This window comes from Galeopterus variegatus, unplaced genomic scaffold, assembly GCF_000696425.1.
Source record: "Galeopterus variegatus unplaced genomic scaffold, G_variegatus-3.0.2 Scaffold3395, whole genome shotgun sequence".
Classification (NCBI taxonomy): domain Eukaryota; kingdom Metazoa; phylum Chordata; class Mammalia; order Dermoptera; family Cynocephalidae; genus Galeopterus; species Galeopterus variegatus.
Window position 1 is genome coordinate 66,760 of NW_007729506.1, and position 14,988 is coordinate 81,747.

Here is a 14,988-nt window from a genome sequence, read left to right on the forward strand (position 1 = left end):
TGGTAAAATTAGCAATGTGACATTCCAAAGTACAATTTGTGAAAAGCTAAGTTGGTCAAACTGCAATCATTATCTAAAGTATAACCTCTCCTTAAGCAAAAGTTGCATTCTTATGATAAAATCTAAATATAATTATCTCTAAAGTTTCTCCCAACAGACAGCTTGCCCCTAGCAAACATTTTTTTCACATCTTTCCCTTCAGCAATTCTCAAAATCTCTTAACTGGATACCTGTTAGCTCTAAAATCATTAAAGTACACAATCCCATACCTAAGCAGTGATTAGAGTTGATTAGCTGTTGCTGGGCTGTCTGTGGGCTGTGGCCCCCTACCCAAGGGCTTTTGCCCTATACATGCATTTACCTAAAAACCCTATTCTAAAAATCAAGATTTCTAACTCTGTACAGAGGAAGAGGGAAGAAAAGAGAAGTGGTTATGGTGGGAAAAGGTAGAAGGTCACTGATCATCATCACCTGAGATGTCACTCAGTGTCTTTTGGAAAGTTGTTTGCCTTTCCCTACTTGGAGCCATATGAGTGGAAGTTTTCTGTTTGAGATACTAGAACCTGGTTTTTTGTTTTTTTTTATTAATTTCTTCAAATTGTGGTTACAAACATTTTCTTTTCTCTCCCTTATTCTAGTTCCCTGGAACCTTCTACTTTGTAGGTGCGGGACCAGTGTAGCTGTGTGATAAGTGGGAATTTGATCTGATCTTTTTTTTTTATTAATTTCTTCAAATTGTGGTTACAACCATTTTCTTTTCTCTCCCTTATTCTAGTTCCCTGGAGCCTTCTACTTTGTAGGTGCGGGACCAGTGTAGCTGTGTGATAAGTGGGAATTTGATCTGATCAATTATTTGCTTTCTAATTATAATGTTTTAAATTGAAAAAAAAGTATTATGTGTTTAGGCACCTTATTCCTTTACAGAAAGACAAGTATTGAAAATAAGTTTTAGGTCGGTATTTTTTATATTACTTACAATAACTAGTCTTACCTTTTGTTTCTAAATTTTTCTTTATGCTGTAGTTCTTTCAGATACAAATGTAACCTGAGTCTTTCCTAAATGGCTGTATTAGTTTTCCATTGTTGTATAACAAATTACCACTACTTTAGCAGCTTAAACAATACCCTTCGTTATTTACAGTTCTGTAGGTCAGAATTCAGGGTGGGCTTGGATGGACTCTCTGCTTAAATTGTTACAAGGCCAAAATCAAGGTGTCAGCTTGGCTGGGTTCTTTTCTGGATGCTCTGGGGACAATTCACTTGTAAGCTCTTTCAGGTTGTTGGCAGAATACAGTTCCTTGCAGCTGTAGGACTGAGATCCCTTTTTCTTTGCTTGCTATCAGCCAAGGACCTCTTTCAACTTCTTAAGGCCCCTGCATTCCTTCTTATATGACCCCCTCCAACTTCAAACCACAAGTTGTGTTCATATGCTTCAAATCTTTTTTACTTTCTTTTCTGGCAAAAGAAGACTGATTTCTTTTGAAGGGCACCATATAATCTCCCTTTTTCATGTAATGTAACAGACATGTGGGAAAAGTACCAGGGATTGAAGGTCCTGGGGACTTTCTTAAAATTCTGCCTACCACAGGTACTATGAAAATACTTAGTAAACCTTGCACAGATTGACTTTGTACACACAGTTATGTAACTAAACTTATATAATAATTTTGTTTTTTCCTTTTAGGACAGTTCTCTTTTTGAAACTTATAATGTTGAACTCATTAAAAAAGATGGACAGAGTCTTGGGATTAGAATTGTTGGCTATGTTGGAACATCTCATACAGGTAAATGAGTCATTTCTATTTTATATTTGGAAATAATTGTAAAGAATGTTAAGGTTTCTAGACAGTAAAATTAAATACCTGCAGCTTTTAATTTAAAACTTGAACAATAAAACCACGAGTCTATAATAGCAACTACTTACATCTCAGTGATTACAGAATTACATTTTTATCTCAATAGTTTTATAGCTGGCTTGATGGTCATTAACAAAATAATGTAACTGTCCATCTCTCAACAGTATTTGAATTGTACTTCCTCTTATTTCTAAAATAGATGTATTTTGAATATTGCGACTGTTAATATATCTTATGCTTATTATAAAGTAAATGGATGACTGTATGTATTTCATATCATGAATGTTCAAAAAGTATCACTATTATGTTTAATCACTAAAAAAATAAAACAGATATTTTAATTAGAATTATTTTTCTTTCATATAAAAGGAATAAAGTGTGAGACTAAATATACGGCTCAATTATTTCTGAATAAAACTTCCCCAACCTGCAAAGCTTGGTAACTTCCACTATAAGAGTTATTCTTTTATTATAAGAGAATTGTTAGGATAAGGAAAAATAAACTTTTCCAGAAATATTTGCTAATAACATGAAAATTCAGAGTCATGAAATATTCTAGTCTATTAAAAAAAAAAGATTAGAGAATTACTTTCTATAAAAAACCAATTATCTTGCATGCTTACAGCAGGTGGAAAGATTAAGAGTGCTAATATATTCAGAGTCCTGAATGAAATTCATATCAGACCACCTTGTGCTATTTTAGCCTAATGAAATATTTTTTAAAACCTTTAGATTTTTCTAAGTGCTACCTTTTTAAAAAAACGTTTTCACAATTTCAATGAGTTCCAAAAGAGCTATGTTTGGATTGTGTAATAATGTTGTAAAAAACCATATTGAGTAGTTTTCAATATGCTAAGTCTGATTAGGGGAATCATGGTTTAGTGCCTGAACTTATGGCTTGGTTCCTAAATGAAAGTGAATGACTGATAGAAAATTGAGAAAATTTGACTTTATGTTACTGAATAAAGAAAAGAATGATTTTACTTCTCTATCTTCAAAGGAAATTTTTGAGATTGGGTGACTTGGCTTGAGGTTATGGGGGCGAGTGAATTCAAAAATTGGAACCTTTTAAAATTCAACATACTTTTCAACAAATAGTTTTCAAAATAATTTTCACTCCATTAAATTCAGTGGACTTTTGAGGGGTTACTTTGCTTAGTTCTGGAGGAGATAGAAAAATGAATATAAGTAAAGTCTATTTAGGGAGACAAACATGTAAACAACTCTTAATTATTTAAGGATGAATGAAGTATATGTTTTAGCAGAGATACAAGCAAACTATCATGGTATGGCAGATGAAATGTTTGATTTTACAGAGGGAAATGGAGAATCCATAAAGAAGGAGGCATTTGAGCTAGGAACGGAGAAGAAGAATTTTGACAGAAGGGACAAGGTTGACAGGAAAAAAGAATTAAATGAAAGACAGGGTAAAATTATGAAAATACTTGGTGTTTTGGTAGAATGTCAAGAGTCTCCTGTGTCTGCATGGATCAGTGGAGTAGAATAGAGAATCCAGAAATCAACCCATATACTTTCAGCCATATGATCTTGGACAGAGCACCAAGTCTGCACACTGGGGAAGAGACTGCCTCTTCAGCAAATGGTACTGGGAAAACTGGATATTCATATGCAGGAGAATGAAACTTGACTCATACCTCTCACCATATACCAAAATCAAATCAAAATGGATTAAAGAATTAAATATACACCCGGAAACAATAAAACCCCTTAAAAAAAAAAAAAAGCATAGGGGAAATACTCCAGGAAGTAGGTGTGGGTACAGACTTCATGAATACAATCCCAAAAGCACAGGCAACCAAAAGAAAAATAAACAAATGGGATTATATCAAACTAAAAAGCTTCTGCACAGCAAAAGAAACAATTAACAGAGTGAAAAGACAACAAACAGAATGGGAGAAAATATTTGCAAAATATATATCTGACAAAAGATTAATATCCAGAATATATAAGGAACTCAAACAACTTTACAGCAAAAAAACAAGTAACTCAATTAAAAAATGGGCAAAGGAGCTGAATAGGCATTTCTCAAAGGAAGATATACGAATGGCCAACAGACACATGAAAAAATGCTCAACATCAGTCAGCATTTGGGAAATGCAAATCAAAACCACTTTGAGATACCATTTCACTCCAGTTAGGATGGCTAATATCCAATAGACTGAGAATGATAAATGCTGGCGAGGTTGCAGAGAAAAAGGAACACTCATACTCTGTTGGTGGGACTGCAAGATGGTGCATTCTTTATGGAAAATGATGTGGATGCTCCTGAGACGATTACAGATAGATCTACCATATGACCCAGCTATTCCACTGCTGGGAATATACCCAGAGGAATAGAAATTATCATGTCCGAGGGGTACTTGTACTCCAGTGTTTATTGCAGCACTATTTACAATAGCCAAGAGTTGGAACCAGCCCAAATGTCCATCATCAGATGAGTGGATAAGGAAACTGTGTATATCTACACAATGGAATACTACTCTGCTACAAAAAAGAATGAAATACTGCTATTTGCAGCAACCTGGATGGACTTAGAAAAATTATGTTAAGTGAAATAAGTTAGGTACAGAAAGGGAAATATCGGGCCGGCCCGGTGGCGCACTGGATAGTGCGCCGCTTGGGAAGCGCGGCGGCGCTCCCGCCCGAGGGTTCGGATCACACGCACCCAAAAAAAGCTAGTAGGGAAACTTGCCAGAATTTGAACCCAGATCTGCCAAAACTCCAAAGTCAGACCATAATTGTGTCTCCCAGTGTGTAAATATCTATCAAATACTTTGTGCACATGTGTGAACATGCCAAACTTTGAATGATTTAAGTATAACCTGTATTTTAATACTTAGGACAGCATCATAAAATTAATTTCTAAATGAATATTGAAATTTATCCAGTTTCTATGTTTAGCAATTGGTGTTAATTTACCTCTCATAAGTGCTAGAAAGGTTCTACAATACCTCCTCCAGCCCTTTTATACTACAATCAATCAATAAACAAATGGTGGGGATTGGGGGTGGGGAAGAAGACACAACAATCACAACAATTCCTTGAACTTGTTGAGATAAGTGATCAGATATGAGTTGATGAGGGGAGGGGGAGGAGGGAGGGAGGGGAAAAAGAAATTGGTAAAGAGACATGAACATTAACGTCTCCTGTGTCTGGACTTCTGTCTTGTTGGAGGGATGTAGCGGAAAATAAAGTTGAAAAATAAGTTTGGGGCAGATTACTGAGGGCCTTGAATGTGATTCTATGAAATTTATGTGATGTTATGTAGGCAGTAGAAATCCATTGTTTATTTTTTCTATAGACAATGTTTTGAGTTCATTTGAAATTAAAAAATAAAAATATAAAATCATCCAGATCTATGGTTTTTTGTTTTCCAATTTTCCTTCTAGTCTTTACCAATAGAAATGCACACTTTTATATAGATATAATTTTATATAGCCATTTGATTCTGTTTAAATGTCTTATAAGGATTATTTCATTTTCCTGAGCTCATTCTTTTATTTAAATTTTAGTTTATTAAAGATCATGTGTACTTTTCTTTTTTCTGTGTTTGGGTAGCTAACATGAGCAGTGAACTAAATGTGAGGGATTTTCAAAAAGTTAATGGAAAGATTTGTATTATCTTTTAACTCAATTTTTCCATGAACTTTTTGGAGTACCCTCATATAGGCAGGAAAACCAGTTAGGGACTTGTCACAGTGCTGGTGAAAAATGAAGGGTTAAGCCATGTCAGGAAAAAGAATGGAGAGAGACCAAGAGAAGAGGGTCCGACTTAACCTGGGCTCTCCTGAATTCCAGCTTAGATTGTAGTGCATTTCATTAAGGTTTCATTACTGATTATTTTTCCAGAAGAGTAGTCATCAGTCAAGTCATTCTGAATTCAGGTCACTTGTGATGATGACAGTTTGAAATAATCCATCAATTTATGTACTTGTGTTCAAAATAGTATTTGTCAAGCCTCCAGTCAGCCCCTTTAGCTAATTAACCTCTTGATATGAATTTTGCAATCAAGGCCTAATTAGAGGTTTTTTTTCCCTTTTTTCTGTATGTCTGTACATCTTCAGGGGAAGCTTCAGGGATTTATGTGAAGAGTATCATACCTGGCAGTGCTGCATACCACAATGGCCACATTCAAGTGAATGACAAAATAGTTGCTGTAAGTAAGTGCCCTCTGTTTTAGATTTGAAAAAAGGGTTGACCTTTATTTTAATATGTATGAAAGGGGGATGGCTTAACACAGTTTCATAAGGTTTTTAAAAAATTAAGCTTCGTAGTATAGTGAAATCTCATTAATTTGGACTCTTATGCTCTTAAATTTGATTTTTTTCCACTGTCAGTGGAGAAGGCATTCACTAATCATATTGGCAGGAAAAAAAATAATATGTATATTTTTATATACATACACACATATATGAAAGATGTTCTGGCATTCTCCTAAGAAACATTTTTCAAGCACCTCTTTGTGTTCTTTAAGCTCAGCCATTTTATATACCGTTAATAGGCTGTTAACCAGCTCTATTCATCTCTTCATGAAAGTAGATTTTCTACTAACAATAATTTTAAGTATGTCCAAAGTCGAGATATTTTATATATTTGAGAATACAGTAATTACCTTTTACCAATTAAAACAGGGCTTTTCCTAATTTAGTAGAAATTAGATAAATTTATATGTGTATATATATTTTAATGTCTATACCTACATATACACACACATAAATATACAAACACATGCACACACAATGAATTATGTAGAAACAAATGTTGAGTGGCATGATTTGAATCTTTATCCTTCAAGCCCATCAAAGGAAACACCTTTCATGACTCTTGGCTTTTACATTAGTGGGCTTAGGTGATTTGCTGTGTCTTGAGGCTAGCCATAGCAGTGGATGCTTTAGAGAAAATACTTGTGGAGAAAGCCAAAGTAATGGTTTGGCTATCTTAAAGATTCAAAGAGGAAGCCTATTGGTCCTGATGGACTTTAGAAATGTGGAATTGAGCCTTAGATTAAGAACACCTTTTATGTTTTGTAAAAACATACTTTTTTCAGAACACTGGAAGACCTAATGGAAGTAGATCAGTGTGTTTCTCTGGAAAATATCACATAGTGATATGATAGAGTAATGGTTTCTATTCATATAGCTTGAGTGCTGTGCATAACAATTGACCATCTTTTATGGCATTTTGAATAGCAGCAGAAATTAAAACCTTTTACCTTACTCAGGCTGTTGAAAAGTGTGACTTTGGAGTACAAATTTGAATTTGTTTTTCAGGGTGTAAGTAAGTTTGTCACCATGTTTTACTACTAGTTTTGCATCCTTATTCAAAAATACTTTCTGAAGTCTCATATAAATTATTTTTGGAATAAAATGACTTGCGTCATTTTATTCAGCCTTCCCAGAGTTAAAAATAGTAGCTAACTTGAAACCTCTGTTTTATGTGTCTCTCAATGATTTAGGTTGATGGTGTGAATATTCAGGGTTTTGCCAACCAGGATGTTGTTGAAGTTTTACGAAATGCAGGGCAGGTGGTACGTCTAACCCTAGTTCGAAGGAAGACACCCTTGTCTGCTCCACTTGAACAGCCCTCAGACAGAGGTAATTTATTGCAGCACCTCTCTCCTCCTTATGTAGTCCAAGTTTGGAAGAATAGCTAAGTTATGAAAGTTGTTCTGTGAGTCTGAGCAGGAAAAATTGCCCACCTTGCATAATGCAGTGATGGAGAAATGAATCAGCTCATTTGTGCATTGAAGAAGCGTTTCCTTTGCTTATTATAATGTGCCAGTCCAAATGTTAGGACATGAACCCTGATGTGCAGTAAACTCTGAGAGCTTCTCTAAATGGAGATGGAAATCATTTTTCCAAAAAGCTTTCAAATTTAATTTATTACTCATATTTGAATAATAAAGCATTGACATCTTTTGTTCCAGGGACTCTCATTTGTCTAATGCTTAGACATTTTGCAAACTTCAGACTTTATATTACTTTTAATGATATATTTTATTCTATTCTGTCTCTTACTTTTTGAAGTGTAGTGAGAAAATTAAACAAGGATTTCTAGTAGTAACATTTTATTTATAAAATAATATTTGTTGTTGATTTGGTTATAAGAATGGTAAACTTTCATTATGTAATGAATACATAATTATATGCATGTCAGGTTTTTTTGTTTTGTTTTGGCGTTTGGCCGATACAGGGATCAAACCCTGGACCTTGGTGTTATCAGCACCACGCCTTATGCATGTCAGTTTCTAATTATCAACTTATAAATATATGGATCAACAAAAGTCGACAATCATGGGAACACATATTCAATTTAAAATGAATGACTAATTATATAACTAGTGAGCAAGTAATATTCTATTAGGATTTATCAGAAGATGAATAATTTTTCCCCCGTCTAGAAATATTTCTCTGAAGATATAATAAGCATGGCAGCAGCCTTTGCTCTTTCAACTGATATTGATTTGTATTTAAATGGGAACTTTTTATGTTTTTTTGTGATAGTAGAAATTTTGATGCTGAAAGACAGATGCCCTGTCAATAGCCTTATATATATGAAATTTAAAATACCCTAAATAATAAAAATTATGCAAATGTCATATTGACCTTAAAACATTTACATAAATATTTATATAAATATAATGGCTTTTAATAGCTCTGACAGAGCCCTTGGCTTCAGTCTACTCTACCAAATGAATGTAGCATGCCCAGTATCTGTGAGTTAGCAATTCTTTACTGGGCTTGCTTACATTTTAAATTTGGATTGGGATAAGTTTTGACTCTAAATCTGCACCCTGTCCTCCTTGGTTTGGGACTCTTTCTTATAAGCTTCACTAGCACCCTTTGAAAAACACGCTACTGTCACATTTAGCACACTGCTTGATGTGTAGGGTGTAGGACTATAATGTAGGGGAGTGGTTATGCCCTTCCCCCCACCCCCTGCCACATATCTTTGAGCTTCACTAGCACCCTTTGAAAAACACGCTGTCACATTTAGCACACTGCTTGATTGTAGGACTATAATGTAGGGGAGTGGTTATGCCCTTCCCCCCACCCCCTGCCACATATCTTTTTGTGCCTTGCAAATTGTCAGCATTTAGAATTCTGTTTTACTGAAAGGAGCTTCTAGCTCTTGCACAGTACCTCCTGCTACCATTCTAAATCTTACTCTTTTTCTTCTCTAAATTCCTACTATTTGTATACCGTGTGTATACATATTTGTGTACCTATTTGTATACTCTTTGAGCACACAATTACACTGCTTTGTTCAGTAAACTCTGGTGATGTGTAACTGTTTTCCCCAGCTATCTAGCAGCTTCTGGTTGGCATATTTTTTTAATTGTGGTAAAAAATACGTAACAGGAAATCTACCCTCATAACGAATTTTTAAGTGTACGCTACAGTATTTTTATCTAAATGCGCATTGTACATCAGATCTCCAGAACTTTTGCATGTTGTATGATTGAAGCTCTGTACCCATTAAATAAGTCCCCATTTCGCCTTCCCTCAGCCCTTGGCAGCCACCATCTACTTTCTGTTTCTATGAATTTGACTACTTAGATACCTGATGTAAATGGAATTATGTGGGCTTTGTCCTTCTGTAGCTCGTTTTACTTCACATAATGTCCTCAGGGTTCATCCATGCTGTGTAGCATATGACAGGTTTTTCTTCTTTTTGAAGACTGAATAATATTTCCTTGTTTGTATGTACCACGTTTTTTTTATCCATTTATTCTAAATGTACACTTAGATTGTTTCCACTTCTTGGTTATTGTGGATAACGCTACAGCAGATGGTTGACCTTTCTTATTCTAGCATTCAGATGTGCGTTTATGGGTGTCTTAATGGTCTTAAAAAAATCCTACCTGTGGTTTAAAGTGTCATGTTAAAATCATAGGAACTCTTAACTGGTTATATTTTTCAAATTTTTATTGTAAAAACATTTTAAATATATGGAAAAGATGAAAAATGATATAATGAATACCCACAAACATACCATTTAGATCCAATAGTTAACATTTTGCCATTTTGCTTCATCTATTTATATTTTTTTCCTGAACCATTTCAGAGTGAGTGGTAGATGTCATGACACTTTACCCCTAGAGACTTCGGTTCATATCTTATAAAAAATAAGATATTCTCTTACATAACCATGATACCATCATGCCACAGAAAATTAATAGTAATCCTCTATTATCAGATACCCTGTGCATACTTAAAATTTTCTAATTGCCCCCAAAATCTTCAGTAGCTTTTCTTCCCACTCCTACTACCCCCAATCTCCCCCCAAAATCCCAAACCGAGAACCAATCATGCATTACACTTATTCCATTTGTTATATCTCTTTGACTTCTTAATCTAGACAAATATCCCACTCCTGCCCCCAAGGCATAGACTTTTTGAAGGGATTAGTCCGTTTGTCACTAGAATGCCACATTCTAAATTTGATTGTTTCCTTGTGGTGTCATTTATCTTGTTCTTCAACCCTCTGTGTTTCCTGTGAGTTAGAAGCTAGATCTAAAGTCTTAGAGCCAGATTATATATTTTTGATAAGAATACTTTATTAGTGATGTGTAATTATTTAAAAATAACCTAAAATGACTGGTTCAGCTTTTCACTATGTATGTTTAAGAGATACGTAGTGACTTAAAGGGTTGAGAATGAAAACTTCACATAACTTCTATTTACTTAGCTCAGTTTAGCTAAGGGAGGAATCTCTGCACCCAGGGGAATTCTTTCCAACTCCCTTCCAATTAATAAGGTTACCTATGTAGACTTGTTTGTTATACTCTTGATGGTGTCATGCCAGAACCTAGGAGATCCCAGAGCAATTGGTACAGCTTATTCTTCATGTTTTGCTCCCTACCCACCACAGCAGCAAGAGCATCAGACCTTAGTGATTTTTTTCTTTTCCAAGGCTATTTTGAAAAGCATCTACCCCTTCTTTGTCATCGACTTTACCTTGCTTTTCTCTTCTCATTGCCTAGTTCCGTATTCTTTTCAATACTATTGACAAGGTTTTTTTCTAAGGAATTGATTGGTTATCACACATGACATTTTAAGTTAAAGAAATCATATATGTATGTTACCTGAGATACTTTTAATGAGGTTGTGAAATAGGGGAACAGGAGTGAAATANAAGCTTCACTAGCACCCTTTGAAAAACACGCTACTGTCACATTTAGCACACTGCTTGATGTGTAGGGTGTAGGACTATAATGTAGGGGAGTGGTTATGCCCTTCCCCCCACCCCCTGCCACATATCTTTTTGTGCCTTGCAAATTGTCAGCATTTAGAATTCTGTTTTACTGAAAGGAGCTTCTAGCTCTTGCACAGTACCTCCTGCTACCATTCTAAATCTTACTCTTTTTCTTCTCTAAATTCCTACTATTTGTATACCGTGTGTATACATATTTGTGTACCTATTTGTATACTCTTTGAGCACACAATTACACTGCTTTGTTCAGTAAACTCTGGTGATGTGTAACTGTTTTCCCCAGCTATCTAGCAGCTTCTGGTTGGCATATTTTTTTAATTGTGGTAAAAAATACGTAACAGGAAATCTACCCTCATAACGAATTTTTAAGTGTACGCTACAGTATTTTTATCTAAATGCGCATTGTACATCAGATCTCCAGAACTTTTGCATGTTGTATGATTGAAGCTCTGTACCCATTAAATAAGTCCCCATTTCGCCTTCCCTCAGCCCTTGGCAGCCACCATCTACTTTCTGTTTCTATGAATTTGACTACTTAGATACCTGATGTAAATGGAATTATGTGGGCTTTGTCCTTCTGTAGCTCGTTTTACTTCACATAATGTCCTCAGGGTTCATCCATGCTGTGTAGCATATGACAGGTTTTTCTTCTTTTTGAAGACTGAATAATATTTCCTTGTTTGTATGTACCACGTTTTTTTTATCCATTTATTCTAAATGTACACTTAGATTGTTTCCACTTCTTGGTTATTGTGGATAACGCTACAGCAGATGGTTGACCTTTCTTATTCTAGCATTCAGATGTGCGTTTATGGGTGTCTTAATGGTCTTAAAAAAATCCTACCTGTGGTTTAAAGTGTCATGTTAAAATCATAGGAACTCTTAACTGGTTATATTTTTCAAATTTTTATTGTAAAAACATTTTAAATATATGGAAAAGATGAAAAATGATATAATGAATACCCACAAACATACCATTTAGATCCAATAGTTAACATTTTGCCATTTTGCTTCATCTATTTATATTTTTTTCCTGAACCATTTCAGAGTGAGTGGTAGATGTCATGACACTTTACCCCTAGAGACTTCGGTTCATATCTTATAAAAAATAAGATATTCTCTTACATAACCATGATACCATCATGCCACAGAAAATTAATAGTAATCCTCTATTATCAGATACCCTGTGCATACTTAAAATTTTCTAATTGCCCCCAAAATCTTCAGTAGCTTTTCTTCCCACTCCTACTACCCCCAATCTCCCCCCAAAATCCCAAACCGAGAACCAATCATGCATTACACTTATTCCATTTGTTATATCTCTTTGACTTCTTAATCTAGACAAATATCCCACTCCTGCCCCCAAGGCATAGACTTTTTGAAGGGATTAGTCCGTTTGTCACTAGAATGCCACATTCTAAATTTGATTGTTTCCTTGTGGTGTCATTTATCTTGTTCTTCAACCCTCTGTGTTTCCTGTGAGTTAGAAGCTAGATCTAAAGTCTTAGAGCCAGATTATATATTTTTGATAAGAATACTTTATTAGTGATGTGTAATTATTTAAAAATAACCTAAAATGACTGGTTCAGCTTTTCACTATGTATGTTTAAGAGATACGTAGTGACTTAAAGGGTTGAGAATGAAAACTTCACGTAACTTCTATTTACTTAGCTCAGTTTAGCTAAGGGAGGAATCTCTGCACCCAAGGGAATTCTTTCCAACTCCCTTCCAATTAATAAGGTTACCTATGTAGACTTGTTTGTTATACTCTTGATGGTGTCATGCCAGAACCTAGGAGATCCCAGAGCAATTGGTACAGCTTATTCTTCATGTTTTGCTCCCTACCCACCACAGCAGCAAGAGCATCAGACCTTAGTGATTTTTTTCTTTTCCAAGGCTATCTTGAAAAGCATCTACCCCTTCTTTGTCATCGACTTTACCTTGCTTTTCTCTTCGCATTGCCTAGTTCGGTATTCTTTTCAATACTATCGACAAGTTTTTTTTCTAAGGAATTGATTGGTTATCACACATGACATTTTAAGTTAAAGAAATCATGTATGTATGTTACCTGAGATACTTTTAATGAGGTTGTGAAATAGGGGAACAGGAGTGAAATAAGCTCACTTCAGTATGGTCCTCAGCTACTAGTGATTTATGTTAGCAATTCTTGTTTCAGGAACTATTGTAGAACCACCAAAAACACCAGTTCTCTTTCTAACTGGAGCAGTGGAAACAGAAACTAATTTGGATGGTGAAGATGAGGAAATTGAAGAAAGAATGGATAATCTCAAAATTGATGACATATATGCCTTAAAAAAATTGGGTAGGCACAGAGTATTCACTTTGGAGCAATTTAACCTTCTCATTTGTTAACCATTTTCTCTCTTTATAGCAAATATGATGTGAGAAATTTTAGAGGCATTTTTGGGATATGAAATAGGGTTTTCTTAATATCTTAAAACTTGTGGCAGTTGAGGACAAAACATGTTCTCGTTTAATTATATTAATTTTGAATGTATATTTATTAGTATGTGATGACTATTATCTTGTTCTTAGCATTTTTTGTTATTGTTGTTCAAGTGTTTTATTTCCTTTGTAAAATGTTTCTTATAAACAATATATGGTTGGATCTTTCTCTGAGGACCAATTTGATGGTCTTATCTTTTAACAGATGATTTTAACCCATTTGCAATTGTTGCTGTGACTGATATGTTTGAAATTAGATCCATCATCTTTTTTAAAAAAANGATGTGATGTTCAAATCAGGATAATTAGTATGTTCAATATTATACAATGTAATCAATTTTTGTGGCCCTTTACCAATTCCTCCCTTTCCCTGCTCTTGCTCTCCCTTTCCCACCTCTGGTAACCTCAGTTCTGTTCTCTTCTTTTGAAAGTTCAAGGTATTAATGTGATTGTTAAATCTTTCTTTTTCTTTTGTTTATTTTTTAGCTCCCACTTATAAGTGAGGACATGTGGTATTTCTCTTTCTGTGACTGTCTTATTTCACTTAACATAATTTTCTTTAAGTTCATCTATGTTGCTGCGAATGGCAGAATTTCATTCTTTTTTAATGGCAGAGTAGTATTCTGCTGTGTGAATTTACCACATTTTTCTTATCCAGTCATCCGACAATGGACATTTAGCATTTTTAATTACTGTGTACTTTAGTTTGTATATTATTGAAATATCTATATCTATAGATTATAACTACCTATATACATAGCAGTGTTTCCTTTTCAACATAAAAATTAATAATGTATGCATTTTTATATATTGCATTAAATTGCCAGGCTGCTATATGTTTATTCTTTATTTTCCTTTTTAATTGATTTCCAACTTTGTCCTTTTACTTTGTCCTTTGATACCTCAGCTATCATAGAGGACTCTATTCTGTAAGCATATTGAATAACAGTCACACACAGTTACCTGCACAACGGTGCTCAGGAAAGCCTTGCCAGCTGAATGAAACTTTTCGGATTTCTTAACACCATCCGTGTTGCAGAGAAGTTTGGCATTTGGCTTTGTCTTTTTTAGGAAAAATAGCCTGAAAGAAGGAGTTAACCCCTCATTCGGGTTAAAAAATTCCCTATGATTTGGAAATTTACCTCGTTCCTTTTGACCCAAGTAGATTGCAGTTAATCTTGGCTGTTTTAGTTCAGTGGAGCTCAGATAGATTTCCAGTGAAATACCAAGTGAAATTCAAACACATTCTGAAGTTAGATATAGTTTTAGAAATACGTGGTTTTTGAATCAACATCACTACATTTTTTTCTTCATGCATATGTATAACTTCAGCTTGAAAGTAAAACCCAAATCTAACTGCTATGCAATTAGCTATCTTTTTTGCCTTTGGAATAATCGTTTCAGATCATCATGTTATTCTTTTTTTTTT

At 34.6% G+C, this 14,988-nt stretch overlaps 1 protein-coding gene across 1 annotated transcript in view; it reads left to right on the forward strand.

Annotated features, from left to right (window-relative positions):
- The window catches only part of INADL (InaD-like (Drosophila)), a gene marked incomplete at its 3' end in the record, with an annotated part of 165,617 nt that overhangs the window by 25,553 nt on the left and 125,076 nt on the right, over positions 1–14,988 (forward strand). The window contains exons 8-11 of the mRNA XM_008584873.1: positions 1,685–1,784; positions 5,942–6,033; positions 7,333–7,471; positions 13,270–13,416. Coding sequence (XP_008583095.1) covers positions 1,685–1,784; positions 5,942–6,033; positions 7,333–7,471; positions 13,270–13,416 — 478 coding nt within the window. The remainder of the gene's footprint in view (positions 1–1,684; positions 1,785–5,941; positions 6,034–7,332; positions 7,472–13,269; positions 13,417–14,988) is intronic.